The sequence below is a fragment of the Solanum tuberosum genome, unplaced genomic scaffold (assembly GCF_000226075.1).
Source record: "Solanum tuberosum cultivar DM 1-3 516 R44 unplaced genomic scaffold, SolTub_3.0 scf00028, whole genome shotgun sequence".
NCBI lineage: Eukaryota > Viridiplantae > Streptophyta > Magnoliopsida > Solanales > Solanaceae > Solanum > Solanum tuberosum.
In genome coordinates, this window is record NW_006238954.1 from 2,498,984 (window position 1) to 2,524,123 (window position 25,140).

The following is a 25,140-nucleotide window of genomic DNA, read 5'->3' on the forward strand; positions in this document are numbered from 1 at the left end:
AAAAATTTATTAAAAAAAAAGGGGGGGGAGGGGGGGGAGGGGTGGGGGGGGGGGGTGAAATCCGTTACCCAATCAAAGTTTCTTGAAAATCCTCTTTGAAATCACCTAAGTCGAGCTTCTAGGGTTCAAAAAAGGAGAAGAGGGGAACAAAACCTGACATTTTGAAAATACACACTGCCAAGGGTCCTCGCGAACGTGAACTCAGGTTCGCAAATGCAATCCCAGGTCGCGAGTGCGACCCCCGGATAAATATGATTTTTCATGAACGTGATGGGTCTATCACGAATGTGAAAGTCACGAAAACGGGTAGACCTTCGCAAACCCAAGGGTTGGAAAACTCGACCCTTCACGAACGCGATCATGTCTTCTCTAACGCGAGGCACAACAGACACTAGATATCAGGAAATCAGCCAACACACAAATCTCTAAAAGAACCCTCGGGATTCGTTTAGAACCCTGTATACACAAATTAAACATGCTACCCAACTAAACTCGACGTTCCAGACTCAATGGATTAAGTGAATTATGAATTTGAGGTCTCCTTGACCCGAAACCCATAAAAGGCACAATAAACTAACATAACGCCTAAAACGACCACACTAAGCTTGAAAACTCTGAAAATTCAACCAAGACCACTCCTAGGCCTTAAATTATCCTCGAATCCAATGGAACCATCGAAATTCCGATCCGAATATCAAAACTTTGAATGTTGACTAAAGTCAACCCAAAGACCAAAATCACCCAAACTTCTAACTTAAGACCTCAAATCCACGAAACATTTCCGAATATGAAACCAACAACTCTCCTAGACCAAATTTCATATTCTGGAGTAATGGAACTGATGAAATTCTATAGTGAGACTCGAAACTCCGATTGTTACCGAAAATTACTTTTACAACTTAAGCCTTTAAAAACTCAAAACTTGGAACCAACCTCACTAACCGATCAGAAATGCCTTCGGGTAACCATCGTGGATAAAATAGTAATTTTATAAAAATTTCCAAAAAAAATAATCTTTCGAGTCATTACACGGACCTAGTAAAGAAGTTTGCGTAAGTCACAAACGATGGCTGACTAGTGGTCGGCGTGGACATAAGCCTGATTTAGTTTAATTTTGATTGAGAGAGAAGATATCATTTTTTAATTTATCGAAATTCAAACTCTAAGCCATGATTTTTGCAGTCTCCTCCTCCATTTTAATCAAATTGATTTATGTTGTCTTTCTTACATTATTACTTTCGAGTATAGAAAAATGAAGAGCCTAGTTGAAATTATTTAGTGAGGCGGTTGTGAAGACAATAAGGCAATTAAGTGTAGCTTCTAATTTTTGAAAATTCTCTCTTTCTTATTTAGTTTTTTCTTAATATTGTGTCATTTCTTTCTTTATTATTTGTATATTCAATTTTTTCCCCTGTGAACATTTTGGAAAAAGTAGTATTCATTGTTTTACAAAAACTTGAAAAGGTTAGGATGTGAATCATAAAAAATATAGGGTATGGTACGAATCACAAAAGTAGACATATGCTAGGTGTGCAAATGCAATGAACTTGAATTCTGCCGACTGTTTGTCTCTTCGTACACAATTTAATATTAATACCTCACGATAATCAATTTAATTATTTGACTAATCAATCTTTCTCTACTAGATTAAAAATAAGTTAATTATTCACATTGAGACAGAAAATTCATGAAGAAAATCTTGGTAGCCTAACCCAAAAGAATTCAACTTTAAACTTAGCAAGAAAAAAAAGATAAATACCATGACAAATTCGAGGCATCAACTAAATTCAAGGGTTAATAGGAATAATTTGATTAGATTTAATTTATTTTTTTATTTTTTGAGTTTTATGCCTAATAAAATATATGATGAAGGTGTGGTGACTTTGGATAGTAATAGAAAAAGGATTAGTGTGGTAAGTTAGCATATGCCATTTTGACAAAGATGGATGGAGTTAACGAAGAAGGGCAAAATTGAACCATATACCATTAGGAATGCGTAGGAATAATGCTAAATAAAGTGTATTAAGTAATGCTTGTATTAGTTATGCTTTCATTAATTATGCAAAAATGATTTTTATGGATTGTTTGATTTGGTGTACTAAAAATATATGGTGGAAAAGATGTAAAAAAAATTCCGAAGGACACTTGGATCTTTAACTATGCTAATGCATGCATTAAATTTCTTTGTATTACTTATACCATGGATTTTCATGTATTAATAATACACTCCATTACACAAAGATACTATTAATACATAATGCTAATGTACACTCTACCAAACGATCCCTAGAAGTATATATGGACCAATTATATCATATTAAAGGGATATATGGAGTTAATAATAGAGGGATAAATATAACTTATTTCCCTTTTCACTACTTCCAAATGAGAAGTGTTCTAAGCAGGGGTACTATTGAAAACTTTCGTTCGGTAATTACGATTTTTTATTTTTAAATATAATGTATCATAATTATACTAAATTAATTTAGTATGATTTGATATTTAAAAGTTCAATTTCAGTATTTTATAGTATGATAAATCGGTAATAATTATTTATTCACTTCGACTTTTATGAAATATATCAATTATATCATACAAACACCTTACACATATAGATATAGAAATATTCAAAAGAAAATACAATCAATTTCCTTCTTAAATCAATTACATGAAAATAATATTTCAATAAAGATAAAATAGTTAATTTTCCAACGTCTAATTAATTATTTTTCTCTGAACGATATTTTATATATTTACTTTATTATAATAATATACTTCTGTATAAATTATATTTATAATTATATACTAAAATTGGATTTTCCATATGGTAATTCGTTATTTAGCTTTACCATGTACACCCCTTGTTCTTAGCAAATGTAAAAAAGGCAACAAACTACTTAATCTGATGAAAGCAAGTTATATGAAAAACATAAAGCAGTCCATACACCCAAATCTCTGTAAAGTCTCATCCAAATCCTTCACAAATTTCTAGGGTTTCGATTCAATCCTCTGGAAAATGCACACATATACGTATAGGAAGATGCATAGAAGAGGGAATGTTCAGTTGCTTTTGATTGATTTTTGAATTGTACGAGAAGAACTAGTATCAAATCTACATGTAAATCTCATACGCAAGTTGGCAGAACATTTTCAATATGGTGGAGATGGGATCGGAGAGAGAGAAGAATATAGAGAATAATGGCGGATTAACGGCTATAGATTCAATTGAATCTAGGTGGGTATTTCAGGATGAGTATGATTCAGATATGGATAGTGGTGACCATGGTACTGCTGATGGCGATGAAGGTTCAACGCCGCGCAATGTGAAAATAATATTTCAATAAAGATAAAATAGTTAATTTTCCAACGTCTAATTAATTATTTTTCTCTGAACGATATTTTATATATTTACTTTATTATAATAATATACTTCTGTATAAATTATATTTATAATTATATACTAAAATTGGATTTTCCATATGGTAATTCGTTATTTAGCTTTACCATGTACACCCCTTGTTCTTAGCAAATGTAAAAAAGGCAACAAACTACTTAATCTGATGAAAGCAAGTTATATGAAAAACATAAAGCAGTCCATACACCCAAATCTCTGTAAAGTCTCATCCAAATCCTTCACAAATTTCTAGGGTTTCGATTCAATCCTCTGGAAAATGCACACATATACGTATAGGAAGATGCATAGAAGAGGGAATGTTCAGTTGCTTTTGATTGATTTTTGAATTGTACGAGAAGAACTAGTATCAAATCTACATGTAAATCTCATACGCAAGTTGGCAGAACATTTTCAATATGGTGGAGATGGGATCGGAGAGAGAGAAGAATATAGAGAATAATGGCGGATTAACGGCTATAGATTCAATTGAATCTAGGTGGGTATTTCAGGATGAGTATGATTCAGATATGGATAGTGGTGACCATGGTACTGCTGATGGCGATGAAGGTTCAACGCCGCGCAATGAATTGGAATTGGACTCTGATGATGATGATGATAATGCTATGAGGAAACTGATCCGTACTGGCCCTCGGATTGATTCATTTGATGCTCTTGAACTCCCTGGTGCTCAACGGAACGACTTTGATGTGAGTTATTGTTGATGAATTGTGTGAACTGCATAAACCTTTTATTCACTTAAAATTATGTGTTATAGCATAGTTTATTTTGTGAAATTATTGTATTTACATTCTAGAACCTCTTCTTGTGTTATAAACTTCCCATATAGATGATCTTTATTTGTTGATGAAGTGGTATTGCCTATATAGATGACTTTAAGATAAACAGGTAACCTCCCCCAAACAAATGGTATTCATTTTATTTGTTGTATAGCCAACCTTAACTAGCCCAGAACTGAGGCTTGTCAGTTAAGGCCTTACTTGGCAATACTTGTGCATTGATTTCACTTCCCTTATGTAATCAACATACTATAGAGTCAGTTAGATGCTTAATATTTTCACTATAAGGAGGGAATTATAATGATGTAGGCAGTGAAGCTTATCCGACCACCAAGAATGCTAACACTGAGAGGCAGAAAGAGGATAAACAAAACGTATAGAGGGTAATGAAGGTTAGAAGAAAGGAACAGGACAGTGAAGTATTTCTAAAGCAATAGAAAAACACTTAACCACTCAACTTGGACTAGTAGTCCTAGATGTGAAGCAGAAAGAGTAGCGGAAAAAGAGAGAAGTATCATGCAACAAAGAATTCTACAGTAGACATTGAACGGCATAAAAATAGCATTTAATGACAAATTAATGGAGGGAAACCATGATTTAGAAGTGGGAACAGATATCCAAGGGAAGGAATGACAAGTTACAACTCCAATGTATTTAGTGAAGTTCTGGGTGTGTCTATGACCTAAGACCTTAATCACACTTCACAAGTATTCTGTTGAAATGAGGAGATGCAGAAACATGTTAAAGCAAAACGGAATGGTATGAAAATTTGCTATTTCAAAAAGTAGAGAAGCCTTTTAAGAGTGTAGTCCCATTATGCTATGATTTGTCATTTGTGCTTGTTTCGGAAAATAGCATGGGTGTTATGGAATATGTTCCTATAACTTTTTAACATCAACTGGGCCATCTTTGGGAAGTTGACACAGTTTTTCTTTTTCAAGAGTTGGGCTAGAATGAACCTAGAGAAGAATCACAAAAAGCTATGGAAACAATCTCATTATGCATATTATGGGTCATATGGAATGAGTGGAAAGTGGATGCTTTGAAGGAATTAGTTGTTTTGTACATCAATTGAAATATTTTTGTTTTCCTCTTTTGTTGATTTGATCAGAGTATGAATGCATAAATATTCCCCATATTTCATTTTATGTGAAACTCTTTCCTTTTTAACATGTTTAAAAAAGAATGACATATTTTTATACTCGAGAAATATGTTATAAAATTTTCCATTTACCCTTAAAATAGAAATGTTTACATGTTTAGGACCTTAAAGTTTTTAAAGGTAGTGAGAGGTATATCGAACATTGGGAAGATTTTCGTTGGTGGAGGTTTAATGGCCATATCGAAGCAACTTCTAGTGGCTTTGATGATGTTCATGAAGGCTTTGGTTTTGGGGAGAGCAATGGAGGTTGAGCTGAGCTTCCGGATTTCGCTAAAGCTTTTGAGTTGGTAATTGCTAACTCGTGCTTTCCGAATAGGGAGAACCAATTGGTTACCTTTCGTAGTACGAAAACCAAGACTCAAATAGATTACTTACTCCTTAGGAAGGGTGATAGAGGCATTTGTAAGGGTTGCAAGGTTATTCTGAGTGAGAATCTTACTACCTAACACAAGTTTTTGATGATGGACTTGGAGATTCAGAGGGATAAGAATACCTTGTATAACCGATCGAGGATTAAATGAGGTGGCTTAACCTCTACCTTTTCTTGAGAGATGGGGAGAAGTTGATTGGTATGGGGGCCTGGAGTAGTAGCGGGGATGTGAACAACATGGGAATAAGTTAGCTAGTTACATTAGGGAAGCAACTATAGATGTCCTAGGGTATCGAGGGGAACTTTGATGGTCATCAAGGAGATAAGTGGTGGAACGGAAAAGTCCAAGGCAAAGTGAAAGCAAAGAGGGTTGCATATATGAAGTTGGTGGAGTGCGTGGATGAGGAAGAGAAGTGGACGCTTAAGGAAGTTTATAAGATGACAAAGACAGATGCTAAGTTAGCCGTTACGACTTCACTACAACTTTCAAATGCTTGTGTGTTGAGCTAAGGGACAAATGTAGGAAAAGAAATTGTATAGGCTCACAAAAGCGAGAGAGAGAAAGGCTCGTGACTTGGATCAAGTGAAGTGCATCAAGGATGAAGAAGGCAATGTGTTGGTGGAAGAGACCTCTATTAAGCAAAGATGGCAAACATACGTCCACAAACTCTTAATAAAGAAGGGGACAGAGACATTGTGTTGGGTGAATTGGCGCACTCTGAAAGACTTTAGAACTTTGGGTCATGTAGGTGTTTTAGGGTTGGAGAGGCTAAACGTGCTATTAGAAGGATGTGCAGGGAAGAGCGACAAAACCTGATGAGATTCTGGTGGAATTTGGAAGGGCACATACAAGGCAGGTATGGTGTGGTTGATTGAGTTGTTTAATCTATTTTAAGACGGCAAAAATGCCCGACAAATGGAGGTTACGGTGGTTCCATTGTACAAGAACAAGAGTGATATCCATAACTGTAACAATTACAGGGGCATCAAATTGCTAAGCCACACTATGAAGGTTTGGGAAAGAGTGGTGGAGATGAGGGTGAGGAGACGGGTGCCCATTTTCGAAAATCAATTTGGATTCATGCCGGGCGATCAACTACTAAAGTCATCCATCTTGTTCGGAGACCGGTGGAGAAATATAGAGAAAGGAAGAGGGACTTACATATGATGTTCATTGATCTTGAAAAGGCATATGATAGTCCCGAGGGATGTCCTCTATAGGTGTTTGGAGGTAAAAGTTGTCCTGATGGTTTATATCAGGGCGATAAAGGACATATATGATAGAGCCAAGACTTGGGTTAAAATAGTGGAAGAAGACTCGAAGCACTTCCCAGTTGAGATGGGCTACATCAAGGATCAGTTCTTAGCCCTTTCCTATTTGCCTCGGTGATGGATGAGTTGACGTGGTATATTAAGGAAGAGGTTCCATGGTGTATGTTATTTGTGGATGACATAGTACTGATTGATGAGACATAGAACAAAGTTAATGCTAGGTTGGAGGTTTGGAGACAAATTCTGGAGTCTAACGGGTTCAGGTTTCAGCAAGACCAAATTGATATATTTGGAGTGCAAATTCAGTGTTGTGTTGGATGAAGCAGATGTAGAAGTAAGGCTTGCCACATAGACTATCCCTAAGAGAGAAAGTTTTAAGTATCTTTGGTCCGTAATCCAAAATAGTGGGGCATCGATGATGATGTCACACATTGCATTGGTGCGGCATAGATGAAATGAAGGCTTGTGGCTTGAGTCTTGTATGATAAGAAGGTACCACCCAAACTTAAATGTAAGCTCCACAAAGTGGTAACTAGAATGTCCTTGTTGTATGGGGTAGAGTGCGGCCAGTCAAGAACTCACATATTCAGAAAATACATGTTGCGGATATGAGGATGTTGAGATAGATGTATGGGCATACTAGGAGCAACGAGATAAGAAATGAAGTTATCTGGGAGAAGGTGGGAGTCAACTCTGTGGTGGACAAAATGAGGGAAACGAGATTGAGATCGTTTGGACATGTGGAGAGGAGGAGGTGTGCTAATGCCCCAGTGAGAGATCTTTATAATTTGCTATTGAAAGTCAAACTAGTAACTAGAATTGAAGTTGTGGGTTTTAAATGGGGAATTATTAACTAATTAACTACTCAGTTTGTAATCAAGAATTAGAGACGAACTAGGGTAACAATTCTTAGATGTCGAAATTCAAGCAGATAATTAACTATCAGCTCATTTAGGTGTGTTCATTGTGCAAAACTAGCGAATCTTTAAGTCTCCTAAAGCTTCTCGGCTCAATTAAGAGAATATCACCTTATGTCCACGTCGATACTTGGGAGTCAAATTAATTTGTTCATTCATCAAATGCCTCAGATTAGCTAGCTTATCCTAGCTCAAGATATTAGATGAGGGTGATATGCAACTTTCTGATATGATTCTTTTTCCTAATCTTAACTCTTTTTTGTCAAGCAAGTCAAAATACAAGCAAGCTCTTAATGTTTGCAACCATTAAAAAATATTTTTTATGAAAGAACCTTAATACACAATGTTCATCCTTTCATGAGAAGATTTTAGTGTAAATAATTTATTATCATTATCCCCGCTCTAAGTTCCATAACCTTAGTTATGAGTTTAGCAATTCATAACTAGTTGGAAATAATAACTAGGAATTTAAAGAACTAACAAATATAAATGGAAAAGAAAGTAAACTAAACCTTTTATTAATGCAACTCTTGCAAGGGTACCTTGTTCGTTCCACCATAATCTTCTAAGATAACAGTAATTAATCCTAAAAAACTAAGAATGCTGAAAACTCTAAGCTAATAAGAATCCCTAACTTCTATGACTAAGGGTAATCCCTAATAGTAGTAAGTCATGAATTAGTTATACATGTATTAGTTATTTCACCTTCTATCCTACATAAAATAATACATAAATTTCCTTATAACTTAAACATGTACTCCCTCCGTTTCACCAAGAATGATCTCCTTTCCTTTTTAGTTAGTTTAAAAAAGAATGACCTCTTTCTTTTTTTAGTAACATTTTAATTTTAGCTTTCCACGTGGCATGTTTAAGGCCACAAGATTAAAGGGCAATTTTGTACATTTGACATAACTTTAATTTAGGACCACAGATTCAAAATTCTTCTTTATTTTCTTAAACTTCGTGCCATGTCAAACTAGACCATTCTTTGTGAAACGGAGGGAGTATTAGTTATGCGGGTTTCTAAGTTGTCAACCAAACGCTGGATTAACTTTATACAAGAATAACTTATTTCATAGCTACCTACCAAACATTGTATCAGTTATATGAATTAATACATGGATAACTTATTTCTTATCCAGCTACGGAGCTACCAAAGTCCAAACAAACCCTTAGTGCACAACTCTAAAAGTCGAAGATGGGGCGAGGAAGACAGCTACTGAGCAACTGATAAAGAACAGATTTAGGCAACTTAATTGACCTATTGGTATCTAAAGAAAGGGGTACCACTTATTTGGAAACTAGAAACTTGCCAGTTTCCAAGCGAAACTCAATGCTACTTTAACACTAGCTTAACTCAATGCTACTTTAACTCCACGTCCACCATTGAAAGTTACATCTCTATTTGCACTCATTTGAGAAATACCAAATGAGTGAAGAAGTGTATCTTCGTTCTGATATACAAGAGCAAAGCAGGTTCAAAGTAATAGGAGTTGTCACAATATTGAACTTATAAGTCACTTCAATGAAATTTCGGGAAAGAGTGATAGACTATAGACTTAAGGTAGGTTGGATTTATGCTTGCTAGATCTACTACTGATTTACGTTAAGAAGATGGATAAAATTTATAGGAAGAAGAATTTCCACATTATATTCATTGACCTAGAGTTTGCACGAATTTGCCTCGAGTCCATACTTGGTAACAAGGTATGTATGTTCTTATCAAACGTATACCCAACTTGAGAAAATTCTGACTACATTCTAGTTTTATCTCTCTTGTTCCTCCAACCTTCATTTATGGTTTCTGTTTTTTTTTTACTTCATTCAGTGGAGGTCCTTTCCTGAGGGAGAATACTAAATGAACCTCTGTACCAGTGTTTTGGGGAGAGTGAAGTGAGAAAATGTGACAAGGCCCTGCTTCGCTTGAAGCAAAGTGCTTGCTTCACTGAAGTGTAGCACATTTCTTAAAGAAAGACCAAAATAAACCTTACACAGAGACAATATATACAAGTAAATGTTCAATTTAAATATTAATAAGTAGTTAGCACAAAATCCTCCATAGACCATAGTACAAGCAAAATCAATACTAAAACATTAACTTTTGCAATTCTTCCTTCACGTGAGCTGGGCAACTTGGACAAGCAGTGATGATTGGATTACCACTGATGAGATGATGTTTGTAACAATAATTCCCTCTTTTTTTTATCTTGTTACAAAAAAGACATTAAAAATAAGTCTTGTCTGTATCGCTAACGAAACCAGGTCTTTCTTTTGACCTTGTGAAATCTAATAAGCATTCGTTTCAGAGTACAGAGTGAACTAGTGACTAATTCCAAGTTTATTTGCAGGATGTTTCAGCAGGTAGGAAAATCCTATTGGCCTTTCAGACTCTTGGAGTTGTCTTTGGGGACGTGGGGACAAGTCCCCTATATACCTTCAGTGTGATGTTCAGCAAGGCCCCTGTCAATGGCAACGAAGATGTTCTTGGTGCATTATCCTTGGTTTTGTATACCTTAATCCTCATTTCGTTGGTTAAATATGTTCTTATTGTTCTTTGGGCCAATGATGATGGTGAAGGTGAGCTGACATTTGAAATTTGGCAAGCTGTTTTACATCATTATTCTCCGTATTTTGTGTCTTCTGATTCATTCAATGACTTTGGTTAATAACTGCAGGTGGTACTTTTGCTTTGTACTCACTGCTTTGTAGGCATGCTAAGGTTAATCTTCTTCCAAACCAACTAGCATCAGATGCTCGAGTATCAGGCTTCAGACTGAAGGTGCCATCTCCAGAACTTGAGAGGTCTTTAAAAATAAAAGAAAGGCTTGAAGCTTCATTGACATTGAAAAAGCTTCTTCTGATGTTAGTTCTTGCTGGTACTGCTATGGTGATAGCTGATGGAGTTGTTACACCTGCTATGTCAGGTATCTGTAGCCTTTTTTTTACCTGTTAAATAAGTGGGTTGAGGGAAACAGGGGTACGTACTGCCTTTTGGTCCTCGGAGGTCCTTTTCCTCTGAATGAATTAGCTAATTTTCCCTTTTTGAAGTTTAAGTTTCTTTCAACTATGTTGATGCAGTAATGTCTGCTGTTGGTGGTTTAAGAGTTGGAGTCTCTGGGGTTAAGCAAGGTAATGTAATCTTGCTTATTGAGCACAAACCTTTAAAGAATCGTTCACTACTTGGAATTTATGTGATCTGCAAGTCTTTTGATCCCTTAATTCTCTATCAGTTCAGCATGCTTTCTATAAAGTGAATACAGTATTCTAGTAAATAGTTTGCTTATAGTTTCTATTGTATCATTCCTTCGCGACATCCATTACAATTGTAAGACACAAGGAAGATTAGTGTGCCACATTGACGGATGACCTGCACCAACTGAGGGAATGGTCAGTGATTGTTCTTAAAATGCAGTTTGCTATGTGCACATGAGGTATAAACCTCGTTGATATTGCCTAGCTCAGTAATGAAAGGAATTTGTGGTTATATTACATTCTGTGTTTTTTTGCTCATTGAGAATTTGTACATTTTAATAATTCTGCTGCTCAAGATTGCTAAGAAAGCATAGTTTTGTGAACCCTGATAATTTCGACTGACAACACTGAGTTGAAGATGCTTATACCTTGTATCTTGAGGTGTTAGGCTTAACCTATGACTTAAATGATAGGATTGGATATGATTTGCTCTTCCTACCTTATGTGATATCTTGATGCACTCGAAGTCCTTTTAGTAGTTAGATTTCTTATACTCTAATGTCTTTGCAGATCAAGTTGTGATGATATCAGTGGCATTTCTTGTAATTCTGTTCAGTGTACAGAAGTATGGGACAAGTAAAATGGGGCATTTCGTAGGTCCTGCTTTGTTTATATGGTTCTGTTCTCTGGGTGGCATTGGCGTCTACAACCTCATTAAGTATGATTCTAGTGTTTGGAAGGCATTTAATCCAGTTCATATATACTATTACTTTAAGCGCAATTCAACAAAGGCGTGGTACTCACTTGGGGGCTGTATTCTTTGTGCAACAGGTAAACTCTTGATAATGGATGTTTCCGATAGTTGACACTAAACTTGTAATCCGAATTACTAACAAAAAATGCACTGTTATTTGTTTCCATTTTTATTTTGTTTGTTCTTGGGTTACTTGAGTGAATACAGGTGCTCTTTTTTCTTTATTAAGAAGATTTTGAAATGCAACGAGGTTTACTTTCATATGTTTGGACTCTATTTTTGCATCTACTGTTACAACTTGCGATGATTATCTTCTTGCTGAGATGCTCTTTACATCTTTCATTGGACTACAAGTTGCTTCCAGTTTTCATTTCCTTTAAAACTTTGTAATGCAATTTGTGATTAGAATATGCAATTTTTCTTTTCTTCGCATTACAACAACAAACCCAGTGTAATCCCACATGCCACAAGCGGGTTTCGGAGGGTAGAGTGTACCTACCTTACCTCCTTCCTTGAGAGGGTAGAGAGGTTGTTTCCGATAGACCCCTCAAAGAAAGATGTAAAAGAAGATAGTACCAACAAGTAGAAACAACAACAAAATAATACAATAATCGAGGGTAAAGAAATAACTCGTAGTAATACAAATCTATGAATAAGAAAACACAAGAATAATACAACAAGAATAGTATATACAATCCTACTTAGAATAAGAATAAGAATAGGAATAGTATATAGAATCCTCCTTGGAAAAGGATTGTAATGTAGTGTCCTAGTTGAAAAAGGGGTGTATTGTAGTGTCTATAAATAGGGTCTCGATGTAATTATTTAGATATATAATTGAATAATATTTTTCTCCTATATCTCTCACATGGTATCAGAGCCAAAGCTTCTATGATTTTGGTAAAGAATTAAAGAGATCCCACTGCCGGCGGGTGACGTTGACTCGTATATTCCGCCCGTCTGGCCAATGGTTGTGTTAACAAAAGTAGGACCAATGATACACGCATGAACCCCATATTTAGGGGAAGAAAACTCAGTCAGGCAGGTCACCGTGCGTCAATTTCTGATGACTTTCTAGGACTTTTTTGTGTCAACCCCATATCCGTAAGGATCTCAAGAGTTTGGCATGACTCATAGTCGAGTTTATCACTCTGTGTTTTATCGACATTCTGCATCAAATCCAATATTTCATGAGAAGACTTAGCACATTGAGATTGACTGTCAATTTTGTGAAGTCGAGTGATCAACTTGCAAATATCTTCATCAAGATCCTCATCGGTCCTCGTATTAATTATATCTGTAACAATCTAGGTACATATGACTTGTATGCACTAGCTTGAGGGGTAGTGTTAGAATAGGAATAGGAACAAGAATATTATGTACAATCCTACTTAGAGTAGGAATATGAATAGGAATAGCATATAGAATCTTACTTGGAAAAGGATTGTAATGTAGTGTCCTAGTTGGAAAAGGAGTCTAATGTAGTGTCTATAAATAGGGTCTCGATGTAATTATTTAGATATATAATTGAATAATATTTTTCTCCTATATCTCTCACATGGTATCAGAGCCAAAGCTTCTATGATTTTGGTAAAGAATTAAAGAGATCCCACTGCCGGCGGGTGACGTTGACTCGTATATTCCGCCCGTCTGGCCAATGGTTGTGTTAACAAAAGTAGGACCAATGATACACGCATGAACCCCATATTTAGGGGAAGAAAACTCAGTCAGGCAGGTCACCGTGCGTCAATTTCTGATGACTTTCTAGGACTTTTTTGTGTCAACCCCATATCCGTAAGGATCTCAAGAGTTTGGCATGACTCATAGTCGAGTTTATCACTCTGTGTTTTATCGACATTCTGCATCAAATCCAATATTTCATGAGAAGACTTAGCACATTGAGATTGACTGTCAATTTTGTGAAGTCGAGTGATCAACTTGCAAATATCTTCATCAAGATCCTCATCGGTCCTCGTATTAATTATATCTGTAACAATCTAGGTACATATGACTTGTATGCACTAGCTTGAGGGGTAGTGTTAGAATAGGAATAGGAACAAGAATATTATGTACAATCCTACTTAGAGTAGGAATATGAATAGGAATAGCATATAGAATCTTACTTGGAAAAGGATTGTAATGTAGTGTCCTAGTTGGAAAAGGAGTCTAATGTAGTGTCTATTAATAGGGTCTCAATGTAATAATATAGATACACAATTCAATAATATTTTTCTCCTGTATTTCTCACAAATACTAATACTCTGCCAATGGAAAGCAATACGTCCGATCACCTACTAATCTTTTACCTTAGTTCGCGACCTCTGCACCTTCTAATCAAGGGTTATATCCTCGGTGAGCTAAGGTTGTACCATGTCCTGCACAATCACCTTACCCCAATACTTCTTAAGCCTATCTCTACCCATTGTCAAGCTCACTATGACCAACCTCTCCCATGTCCTTACTGGGGCATTTACATATCATCTCTTCACATGCCCGAACCACCTCAACCTCACTTCCTGCATCTTATCCTCCACAGGGGTCATTGCTCTGGCTTGCTAAAAATGTTTAATATTGAGAATGTTGGATGTATTACACAGGTGGAATTGTGTAATAAGGCTTTTAACTAGCTTAGTGAATCAATTTGAACTAGTAAATATAGTACAAAATGCTTCGGGAAGTTGAAAATTAGCATAGATCCAAAGATTTCCAAATAGGACTACTTTGACTCGAATATCTTCATTCCAAATCTTATCTCTCTTGGTATGATGCCCACACATTCATCTTAACATCCTCATCTCTGTTACTCTTGTCTTTTGGACATGAGAGTTCTTGACTGGACAACACTCCACACCATATAACAATAGTGGGTCTAACCACCAATCTATAGATTTCACCACCAAGTCTTGGTGGCACACTCTTTATCACACATAACACCGGTTCGAGCCTCCATTTCATCCACGCCGCCTCAATACAATGTGTGCAATCCTCATTGATTTCCCCATTACCTTGAATATTGATCCGTAGGTACTTATAACTTCCTCTGTTAGGGATGACCTATGTGTCAATCCTCACGCCCACGTTCGTTTGATGGGTCATGTCACTAAACTTGCACTCCAAGTACTCGATTTTGGTCTTGCTCAACTTGAAACCTTTTGATTCCATGGTCTGTCTCAAAACCTCTAGTCTCGCGTTAATGCTGCCTCGCGTCTTGTCAATCAGTACTATGTCACCCGCAAATAACGTGCACAATGACACCTCCCCTTGAATGTGTCGCGTTAGTACATCCATCGTTGATGCAAATAAAAAGGGCTAAAAGTGGATCCCTAGTGCACTGCAACATGACCAGAAGTGTTCTAAGTCTCCTTCCACATTCCTGACTCGGGTCTTAGCACCATCATACATATCCTTAGTCACCCTAGCGTAAGATACCGACACACTTCTAGCCTCCAAGCATCTCTAGAGAACCTATCTTGGGACTGTCATATGCTTTTTGTGGTCTATGAACACCATATGCAAGTCCCTTTTTCTCTTTCTATACTGCTCTACCAACCTCCTCACATGGTGAATGACTTTTGTAGTTGATTTCCCTCATATGAATCCGCAATGGTTCTCTGAAATAGACACAATCCTCCTAAACCTCGCTTCCACTAGTCTCTCCCAAACTATATTAGTGTGGCTTAGAAATTTGATATCCCTATAATTGTTGCAGTTTTTGATATCCTGTTGTTCTTATATAATAGAATGGCCGTACTCCACCTCCATTCTCTGGGCATCTTCGTCATCCTAAAAATGGTATTAAACAACCTAGTAAGCCACCCTAAGCCTGCCTTGCTCGCGTTCTTCCAAAATTCCATTGGGATTTCTTATGGCCCGATCTTTGTTCCCCTATTTACTTTCGCATAGTCTCCTCCACCTCCTCAACCCTTACACATCTGTAACACCCAAAATCTCGATAACTCTCAGAGTGCTCTAGATCACCAAGCACAATGTTCATGTCCCCTCTTCGTTCAAGAGTTTATGGAAGTAACTCTGCCATCTGTTTAATATGTGCCTCGTATGCCAATACTATGCCTTCCTCGTCTGTGATGCATTTCACTTGGTCCAAGTCACGTGCCTTCCTCTCTCTCACCTTATCTAGTCTCTACAACTCCTTTGTCCCCAAGTCTTCATACAAACGTCCAAACGTTGTCGTCTTTGCTATTGTAACCGCCAACTTCACCTCTCTTTTTCACCTTCTTATACCTCTCTATTCATCATTTTATTCTCTGCGTCCTTGCTCTCCACTAGCTTCACATACGCCACTTTCTTAGCTTCCACTTTCCCTTCAGCCTCTTCATTCCACCACCAGTTCCCCTTGTGTCTACCGGGGTAACCTCTCGAGACCCCTAGCACCTCTCTAGCTGCCTCACTAATGCAAGTCGTTGTTGCAGACCTCATGCTACTCCTCCAGTCCCCTATTGCCAACAACTTTTTCCCCCAATTTCCGGATCTTGTCCTTAGTCAAGGCTCTCTATTTGATCTTCACATTGTATATGCATAATCTATGGGAAGTATAATTCCAAAAAATAGGCTCCCAATGCCTAGCTCGAGTGGCAAAAGGTGGAGGATTTGTGGCTTAGGTCGCAGGTTCAATCCCCCTACCATGCAAAGTGAAGCCCGGTATTTAAGTGGAGAAAGGTAGAGGGCTGGGCCCATTATCCATCGAGGTTAGAAGACTGTGATTGGTCCAAAGGGCGGGTCACAGGCGGATTTCTCGGTTATAAAAAAAAATCCAAAAAATAGATGATTTATGTGAACCTGGTGCCTTTTGCTACTCAATACTCAAACTTGGAGTTCTTGGTAATGCATCATGCTAGTTTTAGTCGTGTTACTCGATAACATTATGATAGTTCTTTGGTTCAAATGTCGTTACTCCATTCCTAAATTTTTGTAGGGATCCAATTATTTTTTTATGACAATATGCGGACCAACTTGTGCTCATCTTGACTATTCCACTGGGTACATGCTACCTCCCACCAACACATGTACTGGGTAACTATATCAACTAAGGCTTAAGCAAGTGAAAAGATATCACCTAATCTTTTTTGCCTTCGCTGGAATTAGAACTTGAGACCTCACAGTTTTCCTTCCACTTTATTGACTACAAAGCTACACCTCTGATTGCATAGAAACCCAATCTGCATATTGTAACTCTTTCTATTGTAGGTCGAGCAAATTTAGTTAAGTATTAAGTAAAATCATGTGACCTGTTGTAACAACCTAGCCCAACTTCCAAGGTATTGTTTGCTATGGCTCAATTTTGTAGCCTCACCCGTTTGTCCCCTTGGTTTTGACCCTAAAGGCTCCTCCGCAACTAAAACCTGAACTTGTCATTTGACCACTAACTTTTCCCTCCCATTTTGATGTGTGATCTACGCAAGGTAAACTTTACAGCAAACTCCCTTTCAAATCTAAGAATCAACGGTCTATGGGCAGTTTGATTCACATCCTGAGAGATTCAGCGTCCTCAGTCCTCACTTAGATCTGCTTCACCACTGTACTAGTGGAGGTACTGGCCTTGATACCGCTTATAACGACTCAAGCCCAACTGCCATGGTATTGTCCTCTTTGATCCAACCTTTGGTCCTTTAGGGCCTCACGATTTTATTCCCTTCGGTTTTATCCAAAAAAAAGCACAGTTGAATCCTAAACTCACGCTTTTATGATCCCTAACTTTTCAACCCCATTGCGATGTAAGATTTGCCTGAGGCAAGCTTCACAGCGAACCCACTTTCGAGTTCAACTGTGCACGATTCGTGGATTTGTTACACCTGTTGTACATTTCAACAGAAAGGAAGTGGATGTGGCCTTTGAGTTGCCAATCATTAGGCGATATGAAATAGAATCTCAAGAATTGCAGAGGCAATTTATGTATGTACCATAAATTAAAAATCATTCTTGAAAATGGGCGCCTGAAGCACGAAGGTATAGCAATATCATTTGAACTAGATAGTCGTTTTGAATCTTCACCTGTCTAGGCCTTCTTAAGTTCTTGTCTAGAGCAATCAGGGCTATTCACATTTAATCATTTTCTCCTTTATTGTCGAAACCCTTTTTTCAAGTGCTTCTTTTTGGCCTTTAACTTTTCGAAGGTTAGCTTGTTTGGTCAAGCTTCTTATTTTGAAAAATGCTTTTTGTAAGAAGTGTTTTAAAAGAGTTACTTTTGGAGAGTAGTATTGGTTTTTAAAAGACGGGGCAGCAAAAAGTATTGATTAAAATGTCTCAATAATTAATTCTCAAGAAAATGTCTCAATAATTTAATAAGTATAGGAGGGCTTTAAATAGCCAATTTGAGCACATAGTATGCAGAAAATCTGCAATTCAAAAAAGCTAGAATTTCTCAATAACTAAAATAACCTAGTAAAATTCAAATTTCAAATATTTCCTAAACCTAGACAATTTATTATATTAAATATTACTGCAGTAACAACAGTAAAATTCAACAAGTAGTTTGTGTTTGGTACTTTTGGAGAGTAGTAGTTTGTGTTTGGTTAACCTATTTTTAAAGCACTTTTGTCAATATCAAAGCAGTAATTGTGCTTGGCGAAGGATCTAAAAGTGCTTCAAGGAAAAAATATTTTTTTCAGCTTATGAAAGACGGTTTCTGCTACTCTACTCAAAAACACTTTTTTTCCTAAAAGTTTGGTAAAACACCCCAACTCTAAAATAAGCACTTTAAGAAAGAAACACTTTTGGTTTCCCAAAAGCTTGGCCAAACAGGCAATGAATTCCAGTAAAAGCTTTGAGATTTGGTTCACTATATGCAACAAAAGGAGATTCTGAGTCGGTTTGTGGTCTTGGGGTAAACCCATAACTGAATGCTACTCTCCATTTGTTCTTGCATTGTCCATTTGTGATTGTGTACTGGGAAAACTTTTTTATGTTTCAGAATTTTTCTGTTTCAAGAACTAAGTTTTAGGGTTTGGTCTAACAAAGTTAGGTGCAGCTCTTCCATTTTCTTTGCTAAAATGTACACTTGAATGTTTAGGACAACTATGCACACGTGTCAGATAAATTTTGACTCTCCACTTCTCTGTTGAGAGATAGATCAATTGCTTAACGTTTCCACTTGGCATTGATATTAACCATGGTAATTTCTTGATGCGTTTTCTCCACGTGGATGAAGACATCTTATACTCACCTTTTATATCACATGTTTTTCTTACACCTTTTATATCACATGTTTTTCTTAACTGTTGACATTTTCTTGGCCTTTCAAAGAAATATACTTCTGTGTGTATGTAAGCATTTTTTTCTCAATTCTCTTCTTTTTTTTCTCCATGAATTTTAAGAATATTTATAATTCCTCAATCTTCTTCTTTTTTGGGGGTTTAACTTTTTTGTTCTATAATATCATTATTTCTCTTTACTTTCTGGGATATAAAGCTGATCATCATTTCTAAAACTCAGGTTCCGAGGCAATGTTTGCAGATCTTTGTTATTTTTCTGTGAGATCAGTCCAGGTATGCAGCAGCAGATCTGGTGATAGGATTTGTGGCTGGGAGTGGAGTGGGGTGTTGGGAGGTGTATCAATATAATTATACCTACCCCTTTTATATTCTTGATATTTTTTTATTATTGTTATTTTTTTTACGATTACAAAAATTTATTGAGTATCAAACTTTATTTACAGCTTACCTTTGTGTTCCTTGTGCTGCCATGCCTTCTGTTGGGTTACCTTGGTCAAGCTGCTTATCTTATGGAGAACCATGCGGATACAACACAGGCTTTCTTCTCTTCTGTGCCAAGTAAATTTCTGGTTCTGTTCTTACCCTGATAGCCCCTGTTTACTTGCTGTGAGAAAAAATGATAACACTAATTTTCAACTTAATTTTACTTGCAAGTGATCCTTAATGTTTATGCTTTCGGTGATAAAAGTTTATGAATCCAAAAGGAGTTAAAAACCAAGTTTTTTAGTGAAAATATCCAATCATGATGCAGGTGGAGTTTTCTGGCCCGTCTTCTTGATTGCTAATGTAGCTGCATTGATAGCCAGTAGAGCGATGACCACCGCAACTTTCTCTTGCATTAAACAATCCACAGCCCTAGGCTGCTTCCCTCGCCTTAAAATTATTCATACATCACGGAAGTTCATGGGTCAGATATATATCCCGGTGATGAACTGGTTTCTTCTCGCATTGTCCTTGGTGATGGTTTGTTCTATCTCAAGCATATATGAGATAGGAAATGCTTATGGTAATGCCTGGTTCCTTGTTCATTAGAACTTAGTGATATCTTTGCTTCTACTTTTTAGTTCTTTTCTTGTGGTCTTTTTCCCTAATACTACTTGGATGTATCTGGTGCGTATGTGGAAGGTCTTGATATTTATTTTTCAGTAAGGCCCCATTTGTTTTCATTGAGATTAAGACATCTGAATCTGAATGAACATGAATATCTGAATCTGAATGAACATCTAAATATCAAATTGTTTTTTTTTTCTCAAAAATAAAGTGGTTGTTTTGAGATCTGAACACTAAATAATAGACTATTTGTTTTTTAGTATCTAAATGAGTATAATGTACACACATTTAAACCTGTTTAAATATAATTCAAACTAAATAATAATTAACTGTTATATTGATAGAATATTATTGAAAATCTTAAATAAAATAAACCTTAACCTACCTATTCTTGTACAATCAAATACACAAGAATTATACAACTGACAAAAAAGAAGTTAAAAGATGTCAACAAAGAGGTCAAGTTCTAGATTTCCTATTTGATGACTTCCTTCAATCATATTTTGCAATTTGCACAACTTCTCTTCATTTTGTGGACATAACACAATCCCATTTGATTTCACAAAGAATTTCATCTTGGCTCTTTTTGGTGTTATCGTCGACATCTTGGTTAATATCTCAGGAACAATTTTTGATAGGGTGCATCTCTATCCAAATTTTCTTCTTTTTCCTTCCTTTTCATTTGAGCTTCTAACACATCCCAAATCCAGTTTTTTAGGAAATAGATTCAGTTATCAATTCATTTGTTTTCCCGATCCCTAAAATCCAACTCACCTACTCCAATTGTCAGAACCTCCAGTTCCATCAGCGGTCTTCCATATCCACCATTCTCTAATACACCATATTCACCCACTGGGCCCTATCTAGGCCAACAAATATCAGACTACTCCCCCATTTGACTGATCTGGACATCTGATGAACTTAGTACAAAAATACTGACAAGAGAGTTGGGATATCACACTGCTGCAGTTTTGAACTTTTGATCCCTTTAGCAGTTATAATCTTATTCTGTTCAGTTATTTGATCTATGTCATCACCAAGTTTCAATTAGTTAGGATAGTAGTGTTACTTAACTAGAAGCTGGCATGTAGATAATCATTGAGGGGAGCATTCAAAGTAAATCCTTGAAAAGGTCAACAACACCTTTTGAGAAATAGAATTTTGTAGGAGTACATTTACCAGGAAAGAAAGACAGATGAAAAGGCATTCATTAAAAAAAGAAAAACAGCTTAAAATTCAATTTCTTGTCCTTCAATATTTTTTTTTGTAGTCTTAGTCTTGCAATTTTAAACTATGCACTTGATCTTTCTCAGTTTTTGATGCATGTGAAGTCAAATGTGTTTTGTGAAATGGGAATGGGCCGGAGGAAATAATATTCAACTTGCAGGTCATGACTCGATATTTTTCAGCTGTGAAACAAGGATCTAATCATCCAAATATATCTAAGTGTATTGTTCCAATTAGTTCCACAGGATATAGTAACATGTAATGACTGTTTATTTGTGTGTGAGGAAACTGAAAGTACTTAAGATATAGGGTTTCGGCCTGTTAGGTAAGATAGCAAAAGAATACTCATATGTTGCTTGGATAGTTGGATTGCCATTTAGAGGTCCTGATCAGTTTGACTAGTAAATCAATGGGATTCTTTCTATTTTAATGGAGTCTAATGGGTTCAGGCTGATTAGAACCAAGACAAAATACCTGTAGTGCAAGTTAAGTAATGTAATGCTTGAGGCTGGCGTGGAAGTAAGGCTAGTGATACACAGGTTATTCAAAAGAGAGGAAGTTTTAAGTATCTTCAGTCTATTATCCAACAAATGGGGAGATTGATGATGATGTTATACATCGTCTTGGTGCAGGGTGGATGAAATGGAGGCTCACATTCGTAGTCCAGTGTGATAAGAAGATACCACCTAAATTTAAAGGCAAAATGTACAAAGTGGTGGTTAGACTAGCTATGTATGGAGTTGGCCAGTCAAGAACTCCCATTTTCAAAATATGGAAGTTTCGGAGATGAGGATGCTGAGATGGATGTGTGTGCATACCAGGAGAGAAAAAAATTAGGAATGACGATATTTGGGACAAGGTAGGAGTGAACTTGATAGAGGACAAGATGCGGGAAATGAGGTTGAGATGGTTTAGGCATGTGCAAAGGAGAGGCATGATGCCCCAGTGCGGAGGTGTGAGAGGTTGGATATGGATGGTTTCAAGAGAGGGAGAGGTAGCACGAATAAGTATTGGGGAGGTGATTAGACAAGACATGACAGAACGTCAACTTACCGAGGACATGATCATAGATTGGAGGCTATGGAGGACAAGGATTAAGATAGAAGATTAGCTTGATAGTTAAACATTGTCTCGCTTATCCTTATGTGCTATTAGTCGTACTATTAGTGGTATGTTACTTTTATAGTTTGTTTTCCTTTGAGTTTGGTTACTATTGGTTGATATTTGTACTTCGATTATTGTATTTTCTCTTGTTATGACTATTGTTAAGGATGATTTGCCATTACTTCTTCATTTCCACTATTTCTTTTTCTATACTACTTTGGACTGTTTTTTTCCTTGAGCCGAGGGTCTATCGGAAATAGTCTCTAATAGTCTCTCTACCTCCAAAGTAGGGGGTAAGGTGTGCATACACTTTACCCTCCCCAGACCCACTTTATGGGATTACACTGGGTATGCTGTTGATTTCTAGACTGCATAATTAGATGAAGATTTAGACTGGCTTGTTCTAAACTTCCTAGTCTGATGCATATCCTGTCTGACAGGAATAGCCGAGCTTGGTGTGATGATGATGACAACAATACTAGTTACTATTGTCATGCTTCTAATATGGCAGATCAACATCATTATTGTGCTTAGCTTTGTTGTTATCTTGTTGGGATTGGAGTTAATATTTTTCTCATCAGTTTTATGGAGTGTGGGAGATGGAAGTTGGATCATTCTGGTTTTCGCTGTTGTCTTGTTTTTTATTATGTACATATGGAACTATGGAAGCAAGCTGAAGTATGAAACTGAAGTCAAGCAAAAGATGTCTATGGATTTGCTACGTGAACTAGGCCCAAACCTTGGAACAATTAGAGCACCTGGAATTGGCTTGCTTTACAATGAACTGGCAAAGGGCATACCAGCTATATTTGGACATTTTCTCACCACTCTTCCTGCTGTTCATTCAATGATAATTTTTGTTTGTATAAAATACATTCCTGTTCCTGTAGTACCTCAGAATGAAAGGTTCCTGTTTCGCCGTGTCTGCCCCAGAGGCTACCACATATTTCGTTGTATTGCCAGGTAAGCATGCTAAATTATTTTCATTTCTATTGGTTTGTTTAGACTAGGTGGTCTGATTTACGTGGCTAAGGAGAACTTAGTATAAATTTTACAAAAAGGTTTGCTGCATGACCGTTGATATCTGTAAATAGATGTGGTATTTGGACAGTTAACTGTGAGAAACCGGAACCTGCCTGTGTTGTGATACCTAATTTTGTCTGCAAACAGGTTGTTAAATTGCCTAACTCCTACGGGCAGTGCTTCTGTCATGATTCTATTTGGACCAATGCTTTATATTCGAGTTTTTGGCAGTTTCCTTTGTATAGATGCATTTTCTTTGCTGCATTTGTTGTTTGTTTTTGCCATGGAACTTGGCTACTAATATTTCAGTCGGAATTCTTGGAATGACAGATACGGTTACAAGGATGTTCGCAAAGAAAACCAGCAGGCTTTTGAGCAGCTACTGATTGAAAGTCTAGAGAAGTTTATTCGTAGAGATGCTCAGGAGCGGTCACTTGAAAGTGATGGCAATGATGAATCAGACTCTGAAGAAGAGCATGCCTTTTCAAGGGTCCTTGTTGCTCCCAATGGGAGTGTTTACTCACTTGGTGTTCCTCTCTTATCTGATTTTAAGGACACCGGAAAGGCAGTTGTGGAAGAAAGCATTTCAGAAGAGCTGAAGCCTGGCCCTTCGTCGGAGTCACTCTTGTCGGATGCTGAACAGTCCTTTGAGAAGGAGCTCTCATTCTTACGCAAGGCCAAAGAATCCGGTGTGGTTTACCTCCTTGGTCATGGAAATATTAGGGCAAGGAAAAGTTCCTGGTTCATTAAGAAGCTTTTCATAAATTACTTCTATGCTTTCCTTAGAAAGAATTGCAGGAGGGAAATTGCCAATTTGAGTGTACCACACTCGCATTTAATGCAGGTTGGCATGACATATATGGTGTGAGAATTAGCTTTCTGGAAAAGGCCCATACTAATATATTTTGGTGAAAAGGTTTTAGTGACAAATTTTTTGTTGGTCCCCTGTATCAAAGTGATGAGTGCAGTCAAGTGTCCATATGCCTTCGTTGCACACATGACACACCACAGCTGAATTGAAATCCTTCGTCTTATAGCCTGGAAATCTTTGCACTGATCCAGTTACTGTAACAAACTTATCGCCATAGTCATTTGGGTTTCATTCTAACACTGCCTCAACCCGTTGACTTGTTCAATGCATTTCCATCTGTTGAAGCTAGATGAGCAGGAATAAGTGAAGAACAGACACACAGTGACCGCCAAGATAGATGCAAACTCATAATATTGTAGTTCTTTTCAGTTATTACTTTTGCCCTTAACTTTCATAATTTTCTTATTGAATGACCTTATAAATGTTGATGGAGTTTTCACCGTAGACTAGTTCATTCATCTTAGAGAATTATTGTCTTGCTCTTTCATTTTTTCTTTTGGTTTTTGTTTGTTTTTCATCTGTGCGAATAGAATGGTAAACGTTTGTGGTCTTGCAATTTGTGACTCTATGGAAATGTGGAACTGGAGATTTGAACGATCAGCCACAAATGGTTGAAATACATGTGTGGCTGTGCCACACAAAGTCTATTTAGTATTTTCGTGTCATGATGGTTGTTGGAATACTTGACATCAAACTTTATGAAACTTTCTAGACTGGTCGTTTCTGTACTTGAAAACTCATATCATTTAACTGTTAGAAAGTGATTTAGGACTCATTA

General features: G+C 36.9%; 1 protein-coding gene across 1 annotated transcript; it reads left to right on the forward strand.

Annotated features, from left to right (window-relative positions):
- The first annotated feature begins 2,841 nt into the window (after positions 1 to 2,841).
- On the forward strand, positions 2,842 to 24,918 carry LOC102596384 (potassium transporter 7). The gene is made up of 11 exons (XM_006341777.2): positions 2,842 to 3,306; positions 3,962 to 4,101; positions 10,261 to 10,489; positions 10,588 to 10,836; positions 10,991 to 11,041; positions 11,675 to 11,935; positions 19,308 to 19,360; positions 19,531 to 19,645; positions 19,839 to 20,093; positions 22,909 to 23,431; positions 23,822 to 24,918. Exons 1-11 carry the CDS (start codon positions 3,156 to 3,158, stop codon positions 24,357 to 24,359), a joined length of 2,565 nt encoding a protein of 854 aa, XP_006341839.1. The 5' UTR covers positions 2,842 to 3,155; the 3' UTR covers positions 24,360 to 24,918.
- The last annotated feature ends 222 nt before the right edge of the window (positions 24,919 to 25,140 follow it).